Raw genomic sequence first — 19,728 nt, 5'->3', positions numbered from 1 at the left:
GATCCTACAGGGCACTGCACATCTGTTCCTCCTCTTTTTTTTTTTTCTTTTTTTTTTTCTTTTTTTTTTTTTTGTCCTTCTTTAATCTCCCCTCTTTATCTCTGGAACAATTTACTAAGGTCGTTCCCAGCTAATCATGTCCTGCAGCAAGTAACTGGCCATTCCTTCTTTCTGAATGATTTTGTCCTAGGAAATAAGGTGGAGCTTCCTACACCTTTCTGCACAAATTCTGTTGCCAGTCAGAACCGGAAAGGTAGGGTTAGACTTAACACAACTGCTGTTTCGGTAAAGTGGGATCTGTTCCTTGTTCTTTGTTTTAGCTAACATTTTGTGAGGAGAACATAATCTCAAAATAGCAAAATAGTCTGGCAGATTTTCATTGCACATGCAGTTCCATGGCTATATCCAACAAAAAGAGAAAAATAGGCAATGTTGTACGTATATAGGCAGAGAATATGTGTTATGTGTGGGGAAGTGCAGTGGAACTGACTTCTTATGCACAGGCGCAGTGCTAAAAGTAAGTCACACTGGATCACGTCAAAAGATTTTATTCCTATCTGCTTAGCAGCAACTGCTCTGATACTCTGTGCTGCCCCAGATACATCCTGGTGTGAGATCATCACATGCCCGGAGTCAGAGCACTAAAGTTGTCCAAATACTAAGTTTTATAAACTCTAGCACTGAGTTTTATACACTTCAGTTGAACTGGGTTTGCCTGAACACTCATTGATTTAGAAGCAGAAATTCTCTGTTATCCCTTGCTTTGATTGATTTCTTTCACATGGTGTGTTTGATGCTTGATAAATGGCTGTGTGATTTTTCTAATACAACATCATTTCCAACTGCACGTTCAATAACTGCCTCTTTTAGCTCTCCCATAGAGAGAGAGCCAGTGGGATTATTCTGAGTAAGAACTGTGACATGCAGAATTGTCTTAGAAGTGGACACTGTGCCAAATGTACTGTCACATGTCTCTTCCCGTAGAAGCTGAGGTTGCCATTCTGTTTAGCCATTTCCTCTCTGCAGGATGTAATACAGGTACATTGAAATACATTCAAAATTCAGCTTAGTAATGCGTATTATCAGATTTTCCCTTGATATCTAGTCTGAACATATTACAGATGACTGCTGCCTTTAGCCTTGACACGCTTGAGAAGAAAAGTTGAGAACAAGCGTGATGCTCCTGATATCATCAAGTATAGAAGCAAGAGTGAAGGTAAGAGTGAAGAGTGGGAGTTTGTTGTTGCTCTGTGAGTTTTCTTGTGCAAGGCCAACCTCAGCCTTAGTTTATTGACTCAGTCTTCACCAGAGGCTGAGTAAAGGACCAACTCAGGTCCACTTTAAATGCATATTTCTAAACATTTCTACCGTACATAACTGTGACATAGGCCCATGACTGTGATACTTGTCTTTACTTTTTCAGCTCTTGAAATCAAGAAAAGTAGTAGTACATTAATGTATAGAGGCAAATCTTGTCTCATGGCAAAATTACTTTGGCTTGGTCCCTGACTTGCGCATTGTTGACAGATTGAGAGTAAACTGCAAAATCTTCTCTCTTCAAATGAAATGCCGAGCAGGATTCAAGATTTTCCTTGTCAGGTATGTAGCACTGTCTCCAGGTTCCACAAGGTTAGTGTATGTCATGAGGGTAAGGACTGCCACATACAGATCCATGCAAAGGATCTGCAGGCAAAGCAGTAAGGAAACAAAATCCTGTTTATTTAGTATCTTATGTAAATGAGATTGGCAGACTTTGCAGAAACTAATTTCCTCTGGTAATATTTTCAGGACAGCTGCTTCCTTTGGCCTCCAAGTTGTACATCTCTGGGACTGTGGATGGGATAACGCTGATACATTTTGCAAGATGGGTATTTCCAAGGGAAGAAAGGGGTAGAACAAAGACCGAAGAGTGGTGCTTGGAAAATAGAGTAGTAAACAAAGGGGGAAGTAAAGGGAAAGCAAATTGGAAAGCAGAGTTTGGAAAACCAGTAAAGATCAGCAGATAGAAAATAAATTGTTTACAGAAATAAATAAGGTTAGTTTTAGCAAGAGGAAAGGGCAACAGGCAGACAACATAGCATTTGGCTTTGTAGTAAAGGATTGCTGTAGTCTGAGAGTCACAAATGAGTTCAGACTCACGCATGCCCACCAGGATGGAAGTTGCGTTACAAGCAGGGATTCTTGTAGCTGCATCTAGTATAGAAACAGTTTTCACAAGAACCAGAACAGTGCAAGGTAAATGGAGATGGTGAGAGGATTTGCAACAGTATTCAACCAGATCTATGTAAACTGCTAAGGGTATATGAATATATATATATGCCCACCGCCCCATCTTGGTCATAAACTAGCAACATCTATGTATTGTCCTGTCCAGCCTTTCACAAGCAAAAAAAGAATACATTCTCCCCGTTCTGTTGCTGACAGACAATACCATACCAAAATTTTAAGCATTGACAGTAATTGGCACAAGGTAATTCTACATATGCATCTTCAACCAGTTTCCATTGTTTTCAAGTTTCCAAGGCCCTCATTTAAGATTTCCAGCTTCCAGGAGTGCTTTGGAGGAAGGAAAATGACTCAGCAGAATAATCATGAAATGGTGGAGTAACAGCCTTTTTTTCAGGAAGCAACACCATTAGCTCACTGTTTGAGAGTGTAACCTCAGTTCAGTTCCTCCTATGCTTTTCTACTGGAGTCTGAAGAACAGCTATAAGTTGGGTGCCTAGGAGATGACTTGACCGTACATACAGGCATTTTGTTTTCATGTTTTTTGTTCTTCTGGTCATTATTTTGAAGTCAAAGAGCAGCTTATAATGAATAACTTCGTATGCAGTGTTTCTGCCAAGTCCTCCACTGTTGACTAGATACTGTGTCAACATGTCCAGGGAATAATCTTTAGATGCTGCATCTGTTTAGCCTGATCCATTACTGAAGAAGGAACCTTGTTTTGTCAGGTTCGGTACAAGTGAAACCAGTAATCAGAAACCTCCTTCCTTTTCCCCATTTTTCACTGTTATCAAGTTCCTACAGGCAAACAGGAGTGCAGAGATTGCTACTACACAGTACTCCCACACTTTCCTTCCAGCAAACCTTTGTCGCATAAAGATACAAGTTTGCATGAGCTAAAACACCATTACTTGTACTCCAGGCACCTCTTTCCATTCATTGCATTTGATAGTAGGTACATCTGTCAGTATAGTGTAGACTTTACATTCATAAAAGCACAGACTAATCCCAGCCCCGTTTTCCTGATGTTTATTAATGTCATAAATTTCACTCTTCAGAAACAATACAAGAAAAAACAGACCCTCTACACACCAATTAAAAATTCTGCAACCAAATTATTGTCCACAGTGTTTTTTTTAGAAGCTGGCTAGCATTGGCATTGTTAACAGTGTAGCTGCTGCAGCACAGAGCTCAGTACAGAGGGCAAAAGTCTTCGCATAAGCAGAGTAAATATGAGTACTTACATATTCAGTATGTGCTTAACATATATATGTGAAGCTACTTGCTACCGGTTTACTCCCTGAGCAGTCTAGTTTAAAGCTAGCTTGGATTTACTTACATGAGCTGCAAGTCATGCCTGTGCAGGCATACTTGGAAAAGTCAGGAGTAAAGGATCTCTTCAGAGTACATGAGTATATACATAGCACACACAGCTATTACGTGCTTAAAATATGTGCTGAACTAATTTCATGACTGTGGGTCTTTAGGACATACATAGCTGAAAACTAATGTGCAGACACTAAAATAATCCATGGAAATGCTGTCTCTGACAACTGAGAATTCTCATGATATAAAATTACAAGACACAGAGACTTTGTGGGGCAAGAGCTACTGAGCCTTGCCAAAAACATAGGCAGAGGCCAAAGCTTACAAAGGGAAACACAGAATAAACATGACTGCCTAGTTACAGAGGTGGATAATCTTTTCTATTCAGCTATCTGTTCCTTATTTTTCATCTCACACCCTGGTGATAGATGTGAGTCCACACAGAAGTCCTGCTGATTTTTCGGAGGGATTTAAACATGTGCTTACCACCCAAATCTTTGAATATTGCTCCCAAACTTAAAAAATATGAGAAAGCCTCTCTTCAGAACATATCAGCGTAGCAGACCTCTTTGTTTTGTATTAGATACCAAACAAGCATTCTTGGACTGATCAGACTGAGTGACAGGTGGAGTATCCACCCTGCAGGAAAAGCTAAGATTTTTCTGATACTGCTATTGTCACAAAATAGCCTTCTTTTGTGACATGAAAAATCATTCAACTTTACTTCAGTAAAGACAATTTTTTTCAAGATTAGCATTTTGAATTTTGCTCTTTATGGCTATATTATGTGATGTTTACATTAAGATGTTAATACTGAAATGAAGGAAATAAATGTAATTAAATAATAGAGTAGTTTTATTCCATAGTCTCCACTGTGTAGTGGGAGCAACTTAATTGTTGCTAACTTAATTGTCAAAGATGATTGTGTTACAGCAGCAGGAAGAATCCCCAGGTGTTATGGAAGACTCTTTTCAGAGCATTTAAAAGCAAATAGCTGATGCCTGAGGTTGTGTGAATAAGATTTAGAAGGAGCCATAGAGAGCCAGCATTAGACTCAGGGGGCCATGCTGCAAGGCAGGGAGGGCTGCCTTGCACTTGCCTGGGAGGAGTGGCTTACAATCTTGGACAGTTGTTCTGGCTGCTCACAGCTAGTGCTGGTTCACAGCTTGGGTATTGCTTTTTGTAATCAGTGTTTGCCTTGCATAACATTCATACTTCACTGAGTATATAAGGCAACAAACTGGGGGGGTGAATGTGTGACTAGCTTGCAAAATGGCGACTGGGAAGAACACACTGCTGCTGTCCTTGATTCTCACCGCCGGGGTCACAGCTCTTGTAGCTACTGGTAAGCGTCAAAAATGTTTTTCACTGTTGCCTTCTGTAAGGAGACAGAACATGTGCACAACCTGCTCACTTTAGGGAATTCCAGCCTTGTTGGAAGACCTGGACACCCGACATTGCTGTACAGAAACTAAGTCTGGATAGCAGATAGTTTTTCATTTCTTTTTAGTGATCTGTTTTCAGACATTTGCCTTAATTTGCCTTTTTCACAAATAATGAAATCAAATTCCTACCCCCAAATCCTCTCTGCTGAGGCAAAGACCGACATGCCACATTTTTAATTTGGTATTGAGAACTTTCATACTTATTTTAAAATGAATCTTACCTAAACGTTAACATTATTTATGTATGCTGTACTATTTTCAGGAATATTGGAAGGGTTTTTTTGGCTGTACTATGAAGATTCCCAAATTATTTTGTGTATTCGCAGATCTTTTTCTTAAGAAAGAAGTGCCTTTTCTTAATGAGAGCAATGTATTGGAGTTTTGAATAATGACTTAGGTCAAAAGGATTAAGATCTATATGCAGTTATTAATGTGTGTGGCTAATAAGATATAAAAAATAGCTGATATACATATGAGAGGTTATACATACAAAAACAATCAGAATGAAGGCTGAAATAATGTTGGTTATACTGATTTGAGTATTTGTTGAAGCCTTATGTATGAAAAGGAATTGCTTAAGCAAACAAAAGATGCATATTTGAGTAGCTAAGGCTCTTAGAAATGCGTCAGTTGCTTACAAATGGACCACTCATGATTTTGTACACACATCCCCCAGGACAAAACACAGAGCAACCAGAAGTGGTGACCAAATATGGGAGAGTCCGAGGAAACCAAATCAGAGTACACGCCGCTGAGAGGAGTGTCAATGTCTTTTTGGGACTTCCCTTTGCTAAGCCTCCTGTTGGACCCTTGAGGTTTTCCGAACCCCAGCCACCTGAGCCATGGAAAGGTGTCAGAGATGCCACTTTCTACCCACCAGTGTAAGATAATGACAGAACTACTGACCTTTTTAATGATTTTATATTATATGCAGCTGCAGGACACCAATATACAGGGCATTCAAAAGTGACAATGATAAATTCTATGGTGCCATCTCATTACCACTTGCAATTGTTTTACAATGCATACATTTTTAAAGATATCATCATAAGGTGCTCTTTTTTTTAAGAAAAGTGCTGTCTAATAGGTGTCAGCAATAAACTAGGAAGGGCAAGCACTTGATCAATAATGTGCTTTGGGGGACATTCAGCCATTACTTAGTAATGTTTATGAACCTTGTAAATTTGGAGCAGAAACAAAAAGGAACTAAGAAATGTTGGAATAAAGTGTGGAAGAATAAAGTGTTCAGTGAGTCACATGCTCAGTAGGATACATAGGAAACACAGACCAGTTCTAGTCTATACTGTAAGCATCTTACTCGAATTACTGCCATTGATTAGCACCTCAAGCCTAAAACCTACATGTACAATATAAAAAGTTATATAAGGTGCAAAATAATTCATTTATATTTTCACTGAATTATCTTATGGCCATATCCATTTGCAGGTAGATTTCTGTAATATGTTGAAACACGCAAAATTATATCTTCATGTCACTGTTCTACTCTATACTGTGGCTCCTTTCTACTGATCTCATTAACAACATGTCTGACTGGCATTCAAAGGAAGAAAATATAATATTTTTTCATTTTTTATATATTTTTTTTCTGTTGCCAACATCTGGAAATGTACTCAGGATGGACTACTGGTTTGTAGTTTATAGAGGAAGAAACTTGGAGGTTTTAATTATTTTTATTGCTTATTTTTCTTATTTATTCAGATGTCTACAGGATAGAGAACAAGGACAGTATTTTTCAGATCTTATTACTAATAGAAAAGAAAAGATTCCTCTCCAACTGTCTGAAGACTGCTTATACCTAAATGTGTATACACCCACTTCTACAGAAAAACAGGAGAAACTGCCTGTAAGCAAAATCTTTATAAAATCTCTGACAAACTTGATTGCTTTTGTGACTTCATGGAACAAGTTAAGCCTAAAACTTCTAAAAGTTTCTCAAGGATTAAAATAACTTTACAGCAAACCTACAACCTGTGTTATATGCAGACTTCCAGGTGCAGTTTTCCAGCTTTAATCAAGTTGTATGCTTAGGTCCAGTAAATATTTGCTGAGATTTGGAAAGTGTACAAAATCCTATTTTACAGATAAAATCTGATTGACATTTTCAATAAGTAATGTTTGATTTCCTCTAAAAAAATCTCTGAAAAGTCAGTGGGCATAGGCATAATGCAAATGTTTAATAAAATGAATGCCATTTTATAAGATTGCAGATCTCATATTCAAAAGAATTCTACCATTTGTGAAATGCAATCTGAAAGAGTTGTGAGTGAAATAGCACAAAATATTCTGTTTTGTTTTATATTTAGTTTGTATCACAGGGACCTCTCATCTGTACTGGGTTGTTAGTTTATGTTTTTTTCTTTCCAGGTCTTTGTATGGATCCATGGAGGTGGATTAGTTTTTGGAGCAGCTTCAACATATGATGGTTCAGCATTAGCGGCCTTTGACAATGTGGTGGTTGTAACAATTCAGTACAGATTAGGTATTCTTGGATATTTTAGGTAAGATAGTCTATCTTATTTTTTGCTAAGTGATTTCCAAAATTAAGTGCGCAAAACCTTTGCAAAGAGATGTGCACGATACTTACTTATACAAGGAAACTACACTTTTTTAATTATATATGCAACCTTTGGGAACAATTTAAGGGTCTCAAGTCAAATTCAGAATCTGTTCTTGTTTGATAGCTAGGCTTATCTCAACCCTTCCTGAGCCATTTCTGGTTCAGTTGTGTAGAGAGGCTCTTTGGCAACTGATTTCTTATACCACAGATTGTATTTATCTCCACTTTTTTTCTTACATCAAGCATTTAAACAAGTCTGTTCTTTCTTTGCAGCACTAGTGATGAGCATGCCCGGGGAAACTGGGGTTATTTGGATCAAGTAGCAGCTCTTCAGTGGATTCAGGAAAATATCATAAATTTTGGAGGAGATCCAGGATCCGTAACTATCACTGGAGAATCTGCAGGAGGAGTCAGCGTTTCTGCCCTTGTAAGTTCACAGAAATCATTAATTTTAATCACTCTGAAGAAATACAATCCGTTTTCATTTTTAGTATCTGCAAGAAAAGTCAGGGAGAGAAAAGCGATGGTTTTATAATAAACCACCCATCACTTTGGTCTATAAGACAATGTGATACAAATGCAGCTTCTGACTGATGAAAATGGTCTATACCTAAATCTTCTAGTTCAGACCCAAAATATTATTCCTCATCTACTAGCTTGAATTCTGCTTTTTGTGCAAGAACTGTAAACACAAAATTTATCCATGTGAGAAGAATCCTTTTAGAAGATGCCTTGTTGCCCATTTCCTATGTGTTGACAGTCACTCAGGCAAAGTTACCCAAAGTGAATAGTCATGATAATATCTGAACTAGATATGCATTTTGTGACCCAGTGATGATGTAAAATTTTTACATCAGTACTGAGCACATTGAGGTACATTTGAGGTGCATTTACGATTAAGAGGCTCTTCTTCTTCAAACTCTCATAATTTGATAGAAAATGCATAACAAAACCTGGTTTCAGTGATACACGTGCATTAGCAGTAATTCCTTTTTGCTGAGCTCCTGCCCTCTGGCAAATAGTTGTTTATATCCCTACTGCAGCACAGCCAGACTATCTTGGACACAGTCATTTTCAATCCATATCTGTCTTGCAATGTAGTCCCACAAAGTCTTGGAAGCGGGGTGCTATGGGAGGGGAAAGGACAGGCATGAACTCTTGAACCTGATATTGTTGCCAAAGCCCACTGCGTAGCTGAACTATGACCAAAGTCTACAGAACAACCCTCTTGTGACATTTGTTTTCAAAATGTCTTAAAAGGCAATTTCTGATATTGAAATTCTAAGTCAGTGGTCATGTTTTCAAAATGTCTTAAAAGGCAATTTCTGATATTGAAATTCTAAGTCAGTGGTCAGAACATAGTGCTTGTCATACTTGTAATGTTTGTTCTTGCTTTTCAGGTCTTATCTCCTCTGGCAAAGGGCTTGTTCCATAAGGCCATCTCAGAGAGTGGTACTGCAATCCAGATTTTGTTCACTGACCATCCTGAGGAGCAAGCACAAGTGGGTATTTTGTGATATTTTTAAATACTTTCCCGATAGTTTTGCTCATTTTAAATTGTTTATTCAAAAAGTGGAACTTTCCTGTGAAACCACAACCACAGTCATTAGAGACAGCATTTCTGTATGCAGATAAGAAATACATCTTTAATGATGCTTTGCTTTTCAAATACCCAGATATCCACATATGCCTGAGAGAAAGCAAAAGAGTAAGGAAGTAGAGAGAGAAGGCAGGCAAAAAGCATCAAATGTAAAGAAATTCATTACATGGTCTTTAGGAAAAGCTGAACTCAAATTTTTGCCTGGAAAATAGTGCCAGACTCTGAATACTCTTCATCCTCCCCCTGTTTGATTCCTGTCATGCTCAAAGAAACAAGATTTTCAATTTTCTTCATAATTCAATTCATGATTGAATAAACAAAAGAAGAGCTCATTTCAACCTTGCAGTCTCCACCTACAAGAAACAACTTCCAAGGAACCTAGATTTGCTAACCCAGGATATAAAAAAGGCAATGTTATAATGATCTCTGTCACTCTGATGACAGCTGAGAAATGTTACTCCACCCAAAAAAACCTGCACATCATTAAGATGGTGTAATGTGCTCTTTATTACCACCTACATGGTTGTATTCTGAGTAGGCGTCACAAACTCCCATGTGTCATCCTGCCTTCTCTGCCAGTATATTATTTGCAAGGATGCCATACCTTGTTCTGTATCAGAATATTTTAGAGAAGTATGTGCTTGTCTCTCTGCTTGGCCCACAACATGAAGGGTTATGAAGGCTTCTTATTCTTGCCTCTGCAGTTGGAACATGTCTGGCTCTGATGGTCCTTGCTGGGAAGTTTAGATACCCCCTTGCTGGAGTCTGAGTCAGTGGCCCATAAAAGCCTTCTACAGGAATTATAGGGATAATTATAAGGATATGGATAGTCCATAAAAATCAATTAAAAAGTGACTGTTGTTTTTACTGATTGCAGAGAATTGCTACTGTAGCTGGTTGTCAAATATCCAGTTCAGCTGCAATGGTTGAGTGCTTAAAAGACAAAACAGAAGAAGAGATGGAACAAATAACTCTGAAAATAGTAGGTGAAATTCTACTCTGTGCATTTGAGCGACACTTCAAATGTTATTGTAACAGCTATCATGAATGCTCTGTGTGTGTTGTAGCACTAGGAGAACTTGAAGTGAATGTAACATCTTACTGTTCTTGACTTTTGCAGGATTTCACAACACTACAGTTATGCCATACCTCATTTGAAAAATGTAAACAGGTTACTTCCCTCTCTTTCTATATGGCTTTGAGCTGCTTGTGTTTTGCTGTCTTGCTCTAACAGGGAAAGGAGAAGTGTGTGAAATGTCGCAATTTCTCCTGGAGAACCTAAATAATTAATATCACATGTATAAGGTCTAACTCAAAATTTCTCATTCTAATACTGACTTCCCAGTTCCTTTGCAGTCTCATCACAGAAGTTTTCCCCCATTGCTGCACACATCCATAATAGGGTTGAACTAAACAAGAAGAAATGTAAATTGGACAATAGCACCTACATTTCATGAATATTCAAAATGTAATTTTAATGTTAACATAACTTTCTGTCCAGTGCAGAAAATCTATCAGGGAAACTAAGAGATGTCTTGAATACTATTACTTCTTATACTTTCACTTGGCACTTACTTTGTTTTGCTTTGGAACTACATTAAAAGTCTGAAAATGTTCTCCAGAAGCAAAATTAATGTATTAATGGAACTTTTTTTTTTTCCCAGCCTCCCTTGTTCATCACTGCATGTGTGGATGGTGTATTTTTTCCTAAGAGTCCCAGGCAATTACTATCTGAAAAAGTAATCAATGCAGTCCCATATATAATAGGAGTAAATAACTGTGAGTTTGGATGGATAATTCCTACAGTAAGAGACTTATAATGGCTTTATTTATATATAATTTTGTTAATATAAGACTTCCTATTACATATGTATTCTTTCTCTCATACAGGTAATGAAATTTCCTGATTATGCAGAAGGTCTGGACAAAGATGTTGCACGTCAAGTTTTACAGGGCGTATTATCACCTTTAACAGTAAGAGACTATTTCCAGAATAACCCAGTGCTGCTTCTTGACTGGGCTGATGTTATTTGTACTCCTGGAGGGGTATATTTTAGAGGTAAACTTTGTAGTGTGTGACAGCTTCCTACTGTGGAGCCATAATTCCCAAATGGGCAGCCGACATGGCTCTAATTCCTATTGCCCCTAGCAAGTGATTAACACAGAAAATATGCTCTAAATTTAGCTGTTTCCCTCCTAAATGCTCCATCTTTTATAAAAGGAGTTCTGCAGAAATCCAGGAGTGATTCTGGTACCTAAACATAGGTCTTGTGACATTTTAGACATTCTGTGATATCCAAGACATCCGCACAGTACTGGCAGGTATGACACAAGACCTATGGAACACACAGGCCCTTCTGAAGCAGCGGCTGGAGACTAGAAAGGATACCCTGAGATGTTTAAAATGGCACTGACAAACCTATGTTTAGGCATCTGAATTTTTGCTTCCTGAAACTTAGAAAGCTCTTAGCTTTCTGCTTCCTGGATGCTATCCTGAAACTACTGCATATAGAAAAATCCACATAAGAGGTAAGAATTAAGGACTTACAGAACATAAGAATTAAGGACTTATAGCCTATACTTGCAGTGGATCATTCAGAGCCACAACTATCTGACATAAACTTGAGTCGGTAGAACCCAGGCTTGTTCCAAAGGCATTAAATTATGGCCATCTATAATAATAAATGAATTCTATAAAATCCAACAGAATTTCTTTTTTTTATGAGGGTTATTTCCACAGAAGGGAGAATAGACTGCCATATCTGTTCATCAGCATCGCTGAGTGATATCTATCTAAAGATGTTGGAGGGGACTCTTTGTGATGTTGCAAATCTCTTTCTCTGAGAATATCTATAGCTGGTAATTGTGTAACTCCCGGTTCCAAGCTCTGAGTTCTTTCCCCACTCCAGCACAATTGGGGATTGTCTCTGAAAGAAGATAGTGTTAATGCTGCTATTCCTTTTAATGTTGATCATTATTATAGGAAATATCTTTTCTGTTCACTTTAGGATGTTACTCCTGATGTTATTGATCTATTATACAACGAATACATAGGGAATGCAGAGAACCGTGTTCAGGTGCGAGATGGGCTTCTTGATGCACTAGGAGACTCTTTTTTCGTTTTCTCAGCCATTGAAGTAGCTAGATACCATAGAGGTGAGTATAGTTCAGCATATATTTGAGGAAATGTAGAATTACATTGTAGGGTGTGTCTAGGAACAGTATGCATCAAACTTCATTATCAAAAGAACAGATTTGTTTTCATTTTATCAAAATAGCTCTTGATGAAACTTTATCATCTTTGGTGGCAGGTATTTTCAGCAGTAGAAGTAGCACTCTTTTATTTTCCTTTAGATGCTGGCAATCCAGTCTACTTTTATGAGTTTCAGCATCGACCAAGTTCAGCTACCGGTGTTGTACCAGAGTTTGTAAAAGCAGACCATGGAGATGAGATTGCCTTTGTCTTTGGAAAGCCATTTTTAGCCGGTGATGTATCTATGCTTGCTAAAGAATTCTTTTTTTAAGGCATCCTTAGTAATAGTCGTTTTACTTACTTGAGTGCTTTTAGAATAGAATTTGCTTTCAGAAACATAAGAATCAAAATATCAGTTTTCTATCTTTTATTTTCTTTTTTTTAGTAGTATTTACTTTTCATGAAATCTTTCATCTGCAGTTCTGTCCTTGAGTCTGCTCATGTAAACCTCCCATAGCTCAGAATAACAAGTAGAACTGATTATAGTTTTTTGGAATTGATTTAAGTGCTGTTTTTTGATTACTCATTTTCTAATGTTGCAATTTCATCTCTCACTTTTCAGGAAATGCTACAGAAGGAGAAAATAAACTTAGCCGAACAGTTATGAGATACTGGACTAACTTTGCTAGAAATGGGTGAGAATCACAATGCTAATTACAGATCAAGTTTTGCCTGTGCTGCCTGAAACACTATAGCCATCCTTATATGGTGGTTCCACAAATTCTGTAGAATTTAAGATAAATATTGAAACAAATTGTTTGTATTCCTAACAATTCCAAGAAAAACTTTTTAAATGAACCTGCCTACCAAAAAAGAAAAAAAAAAGGATCTAAGTCCTAATACTCCATTTGCAATGGAGTTTTAGATCTGAAACTCTAATGGCAGTTATTAAATGTTTACTATTCCACAGCTAAGCATTTTAACAGAAACATCTGACTATTCAGATATTAGAATCACATAATCTGGGCTCCTGTTAGTTTTCTGGAACAGCTGGAGCCTGAGCAGTCAGAAGACAATTGACAGCCAAATGAAAAGCTAACTTTTCATTATGCTCTTTCCAGAAATCCCAATGGAGAAGGCTTGGTGCATTGGCCTCAGTATGATCTGGATGAAAGATACCTGGAAATAGACCTAACGCAAAAGGCAGCAAAGAAATTGAAAGAACGCAAAATGGAGTTTTGGGCACAGATCACAAAACAAACCATGACAGAAAGAAGGACAGAACACACAGATTTATAAGTGCGGCAGAGGATGTAATTTGCTTTTAAAACCTGAAGTAAAGCCAAACCAAATTAGTTTGTCAGAATGCAGAATTTAATAATCAGTTTCTAACTCACTATTATGTAATTTGTTGTCATGATCACACTGATAGGAGAGAATCAAGGGAAATTTGGAATGTTCATGGGACTAAAAATCAGTATTTAATGAAGGAAGTGGGGAAAAAGAAAAACAATCTTTCAGACTGACACCATGGTATCTACCCAGTGGATATCAAAACTGAATAATTCTCCTGAGAGAAGGAAGAACAAGAATAAAATTGGCAGACACATTGACATATTCTGCATAGATAATTCTTATGAATTTCATAAATGTCAGAATATGTATTCATTTCCCTCTTCTTTCAGAATACAGTCCTCAATTGTCAGTCCTGCAGCCTGCTTCCACTTTCTTTACTGGAAATAGCTTGTAGAGAGCAGAGCAATCTTCCCTATGATAAAAATGTCTGTGAGACAGCCTCAACATCTCACAAATCAGGACAGAAATTCTCTACCTGTTTTCTTGTTATATAAAATGTTTTAAATAAATGTTACTTTTTTCTTTTTGGGGGGGAGGGGGCGGGGCTTCCTTTTGTTTCACCTAACTGATGCAGGCTAATTCCAAGAGGTTGTTGCGAAAGTCTCAACAAAGAAATGCGTGAAAGTGCAAACTGGGAACCGTGAGGGCTCTGTCTTCCATGTACAGCCTGGACAGGGTGGAACTGACCAGTCCTGGCATCAGGGCATCTTCCCCTGCACCTGGGCCTGCCCAGCTGTGCAAGCCAGTAAGTTATCTGTGGCTCCAAGTCCCAGAGCTGTACATGCTGGCAGCACTAGGCTGGAAACAAGACAGGGACTTCTGTAAATCTGTCATAGCTCTGCTCTCCAGTGAGCGACACAGCCTGGCAGCCCAAGGTGTCCCATGCAACAAGGTGGCCTTTGTCGGCCACCCAGGTCTGAACTGATCAGTGGTACTTCTTTTTGGAAACAAAGCTGCAGAAATAGGTGATCTGCACACAGAAACCATCCACCAAGTTCGGGACACAAACATTTGTATAATATCTTCAAGTTAAAGCATCAGTTTGCATAATCATAATGGTTTTTCTGCTCCTCTGAATGAGCTCTGTTGACAGCACTGCTGGCTTTGACTACACAGCTTCACATTCAGAGCTGGCTGGTTACCTGGACCTCATTGCCCCACAGCATAGGAAGAATGACAGGGAGAACAGAAGCAAGTGTGTGAGCCAGCAGAGTGCCAGAGTCATCTGATCTTGTATTGAAGTGGATGATAAGCGCTCACTCAAACAGCCATGCTGCATGTCTGTAATTTGAGCAAAGGAGTGGCTGGGAACAGCTGGTGGTTACAGTGTTGCTTAGGATAAGTTGTAGTAAGGCAAACCATTTCTGCAAGATTATCTGGCAGTGATGTCAGCAGTGTTTGTTGATACATAAATCTGTAGAGGTTTAGTTACACCAGTCTAAACTTGTCTCGTGAACTCTTTTTCCTTTAGTCACTTATTTGTTCAGCTTGAGCTGGGTCTTAATGTGTTTTAGAAAACTCTGATTCTGTTTGCCCTTGGAATGACTGGGGCAGTCACAGCATCTCAGCTACCAGGGCAATAACCTTCAGAGCAGTTTTTCACATATGTCTACCTTCTTGTCTGCACTAAAATTCACAAAATGAGTAGTTATCTTCCTGTTCTTTTCCCACAGATTTAACATTACAGTATAAATAAACCAGTGCTTGGAATTTGGAAGCAGTGCTAGTACCTGGAAACAGGTATGGCATATATAAAAATGTGATTAGAAAGGTGTATTTCATAAAACGCAGCTTAAAACTATTCAAGACACTTCAAAACTTTAGAAACCTGGGATGTTTTATATTAGTAATGTCTGCTTATGATTAAGTAAAAATGTCTACATACAAAAGGTTATAATTGCTTGATATTTCCTCAGGTGGTTTTAGCACACAAGCAGTCTCAAAATATCTGAAGTGGCATTTTTTATATACTGAAACAAATGGCCCATTTGGATATGGAGAGCTGCATGTAATCAAAATAATGCAAGGAATAGTTGCTCTTTGACACTTTTGTACGATATACCTTGGTTAGGTTACACCTAGGAAGTAAAAAATGTGCTCAGTTTTTCTTCAGTCTGAAGCTTTCAGATCTAAATTTTCCTACTTTCTGTGGCAAGACCTGAGTCCTGAGGCTCTCGAGTTTTCACAGACTATTCTGTGGCATGATTTTCTGTTCTTCCGTCCTTCCTGGCAAAGAGTTCATGATTCATTGGCCAGAGGAAGGAAGCATTGCTGACAGGACAGACACCCACCAAGGCTGAGGGGAGAACAAAGTATGGTATTGTTCACTGCTTGTTATTAGCTCACTGTTGTTGTCCATGGGCCCATGAAGGGAAGGCCTGATGATGTGAAAAGTGTGCACTGGCAGAAATGTGGGCACATAGAGAATTTCAGGGTCAAGCAGGGCTCCTGTAGTGTTAGCCATTTCCCAATCTGCAGTATTTTGGCCTACACGTATTTGGTGCTAGTATTTCTGACAAAGTCTGCTTTAGTGCTTAATCCCTTATTTTGTGTAGATCTTGGTCTGTTTTGTCAAGTCAGTCTGCATTCTGCTGAACTACGTTTAGGCACAAGAGGAACTTGTTTGTAATTTCAAATGCAATTAAAATATGATTATATCCACCATCTCCAAAAGCAGCAGCCCAATCTACTTAAAAACATAACAAACATTGTAGACTTCTCGTTCTTACATCCTTGTAATCTTACAAAATTTTTGCCCCTCTGCTCTCCTGATACCATAAAATGGTTTAACTTCTTGACCTTTTGTATTCAACATGAGGTTCATAGTCTGTAGACTCACTAACAGTGATACAGCAAATTACACAATAATCTCACACTCATTTGAAACATGAGAGAGGTCAGCTAAAGGCATTTGCCATCTGCTGTGTTTTATGAATGACATGTTTTTTAAGGGTGCTGTCACATAGCTCTAAGCGTGACTTCGCTTTATGCTCCGATGCGTTACTTCATGCTAAGTCCATGCTAACTGGTTATAAGCGATTCTAGTTTTGCTTTGTTTTAAAATAATAAGTTATAGAAAGCAGCATTAATTTTTCTCAAGGTGATTTATACATTTGCTCTGAGCCAGAGACATCAGTGACAGGTAGCATTCCATTTGCTTTGATTAGTTTCAGTCTTTGAAAATATCCTTCAAATTCTGTCAAGCTAGGAAGGCCTCTCTTCGCCTTTCACCACATGGTACACACATTTTACGTTATATTATAAATGTAAGACATCTGACAGGCAAAACATTTCCCAGCTAAATGAAGGATACAGTACCCACTATGTTTCCAAGCAGAATAACAATGATTTTTTCAATAAAGCAGCCAACATTAACTGTGGAGATTGTCAGGTTTGTATTTTGGATGTTTTAGGACAATGGCAAGGCAACAACCATGCCAGTAAAGCTACTCATGAACTGTATTTCCTGTCCTACAGGAAACTCCAGCAGTCAAAACAAAACAAAACAAAAAAGTTTTGTTCCAAATTGGGAATAAAAGGTTTAAATGTCCATTTTTCTTCTGAAACATTTTTTGTTGTTATTTCACTTATAGTACTACTTTTCGATCAGATTAAAATAATCATTTTAACCTTTATTCTTCTTACTTTAGAAGACAAATTCTAAGTCATAATGGATACTGATTGGGGATACCTGGAACAACAAATGATTTATATCCAAAATTAGGTATATGGAGTCAGTCCTAGACTCCTGAAGGCAGAGGCTGTCTGAGGCCTCCCTCCTCCCAGCCTCACATTAGATGACATGCACTGTTATCCTGCCTCACTGAACAGGTTCAGCCCATTACTTGTGGCCTCTGACAACTGTCTTGATTACTCACACCTAAATCCAGGCATTTGTCCCTCCCAAGCTATTTACACTTCCCTGAGCGTTTTACACAATGACCTGGAGTGGCTGCAAAATGCCAGCTGGTAAGAATGCCTTCCTGCTGCCTCTGATTCTCGTAGCTGGCCTGAGGGATCTTCCAGCTGTAGGTAAGGTTTTTAAAACATTTCTCCTTGCCTCTCTGGGAGTAATATCACACTTGTGCAGTTCAGTGATAGGCGCGCACATTAAGCACTGCGGCACTTAGAAAACCGCCCGGTCATTTTGAACAGACCATTCAATCATGTGATTTTGTGCACACATCCCCCAGGACAAAACACAGAGCAACCAGAAGTGGTGACCAAATATGGGAGAGTCCGAGGAAACCAAATCAGAGTACACGCCGCTGAGAGGAGTGTCAATGTCTTTTTGGGACTTCCCTTTGCTAAACCTCCTGTTGGACCGTTGAGGTTTTCCGAACCCCAGCCACCTGAGCCATGGAAAGGTGGCAGAGATGCCACTTTCTACCCACCAGTGTAAGAAAATGACAAAACTAGTTCCATCTATTTATTTTGTTTATATTTCGAAGCACTAGAATATAGATACTTAGGACAGCAAAACCAGAACTGTTTGTGTTCAGTTAGAGTTTGGATCGCCTGTGAATTAGTCTATTAAGAATGAATTTGAAATTCTTTTTCAGATGCTCTTTTAGAGATGATGCTTGTTTGGTAAGGATCAATGGTGTCTGCTCGGTCAGTGATGTTCCCTTATGGCATTTTAAATCTCTCACGTGTAATGACTATGAAACACATAGCTTAGGAATAGAAGGGACAAGGGCTTAAGAAAACAGTGGAAGGAATAAAATGCCCCTGCGTATTATATTACATATAAAGATTAATGTCAATTCAGTCAATAATATAAAATTCTTATGCCACGTGCTGTTTCTTTGTGCTGGTTACCTAAGTGATAGCAGTAACATTTCTAATGCACTATTTGAGGGTTAGATATAAATTTGAGAGAATCCATTTGCACTTCTGCTGTGGGAAGGCTTATTTGTCTTAGCCCTTGCCTATCTGCAGGTAGCTGTTTAAAACTACATTTCCAGTTAACAATTTAACAGTATTTTACTGTCAGCTTATCTATATTTGTATAGTGCAAGTTCGATTATCAGTCACATCAGGAAAAGAGTGCTTGTATTGAAAATGGAAAATGATTATATGTTCTCTTTCAGTAAGAAATATATCAGATGTGAATTTCCTGTATTGCGTGTTTTCTGAATACAATATTTGTGGACTTTTTGTTATTCTGAGTCTATTGACTGTGGTTGATATATATTTTTTGAGTTATTCAGGTGCCTACAGGATAAAGTTGTTGGGCAGTTTTTATCACACATCATTACTAACAGGAAAAACAAAAATTTCTCTCCAGATGTCTGAATACTGTTTGTACCTAAATGTGTATATACCTGCCTCTTCAGACAAAAACAAGTTACCCGTAAGCTAACTCAGTGAGAAACCATAGATCAATCTTGTAACTGATGTATTTCCATGAAAAAAAGTATGCTCTGTCTTTGCTGGATATAGCTCTCAATTTGTTCCAAATCTGTTTAACAACAGCTTAATTTGGTTGAAAAAATAGAAACAGCCAGTGCTTTAGTGTGGTATGTAAATGTACAGGTGCTGTTCTAGAACCGGTTTTGCAAAATGGATCAACCTATATAAATGCATGTTCAATTTTCCTATGCGTTTACTCAGACCTGCAAGATACACAATCTCCTTAATATTTTACAATTAAATATTAAAATGGTTTTAAGGTATCCTAATGCAACATTTCTATTTTTAAAACTCTTGAAAGACTCAGGGAATATATATAATATGAATACTTAATAGTGCTTCTTTAAACAACTTTAACTACTCTTTAAGACTCTAACATTCAAAGATTCCTATAACTTTTTTAATCTAATGCTCTTAGTTACTTGAGATTACAATAGCAGTACCTGCGTGTAGCACAAAATAGAGCTGTATCTTTAGCAATCAATTAGCAATCAATGTGAAATCAATGTGAAATCACTTGTGATTTGAAATCCATGGGTTTAGATTTGCAGGTATGAAACTCTGACCCTGTCTGGTTTTCTTCAGGTAG

General features: G+C 38.1%; 1 protein-coding gene across 2 annotated transcripts; it reads left to right on the top strand.

Moving 5' to 3' along the window:
- The first annotated feature begins 4,740 nt into the window (after window positions 1-4,740).
- Window positions 4,741-17,274, top strand: LOC112987670 (fatty acyl-CoA hydrolase precursor, medium chain-like). Of its 2 annotated transcripts, XM_026107654.2 has the most exons (13): window positions 4,741-4,897; window positions 5,674-5,878; window positions 6,717-6,861; window positions 7,383-7,516; window positions 7,849-8,002; window positions 8,976-9,077; window positions 10,053-10,157; window positions 10,840-10,980; window positions 11,066-11,149; window positions 12,184-12,331; window positions 12,530-12,661; window positions 12,991-13,063; window positions 13,490-17,274. In XM_026107654.2, exons 1-13 carry the CDS (start codon window positions 4,825-4,827, stop codon window positions 13,665-13,667), a joined length of 1,674 nt encoding a protein of 557 aa, XP_025963439.1. In that variant the 5' UTR covers window positions 4,741-4,824; the 3' UTR covers window positions 13,668-17,274. The 2 variants fall into 2 exon arrangements, with proteins under 2 accessions (XP_025963439.1, XP_064375759.1); XM_064519689.1 differs by lacking the exon at window positions 10,840-10,980.
- Window positions 17,275-19,728: the final 2,454 nt, after the last annotated feature.

Source organism: Dromaius novaehollandiae, chromosome 13 (assembly GCF_036370855.1).
Source record: "Dromaius novaehollandiae isolate bDroNov1 chromosome 13, bDroNov1.hap1, whole genome shotgun sequence".
Lineage (NCBI taxonomy): Eukaryota > Metazoa > Chordata > Aves > Casuariiformes > Dromaiidae > Dromaius > Dromaius novaehollandiae.
The sequence above is the reverse complement of the archived record's forward strand: the minus strand, read 5'-3'. Positions and strand labels throughout refer to the sequence as shown.

Coding starts and splice junctions, on each gene's coding strand:
- LOC112987670 (XM_026107654.2), top strand. CDS start 4,825: ATGGCGACTGGGAAGAACACACTGCTGCTGTCCTTGATTCTCACCGCC. Junction 10,158..10,839: donor AACAAATAACTCTGAAAATA/GTAGGTGAAATT, acceptor TTTTTTTCCCAG/CCTCCCTTGTTCATCACTGC. Junction 12,332..12,529: donor AGTAGCTAGATACCATAGAG/GTGAGTATAGTT, acceptor ATTTTCCTTTAG/ATGCTGGCAATCCAGTCTAC.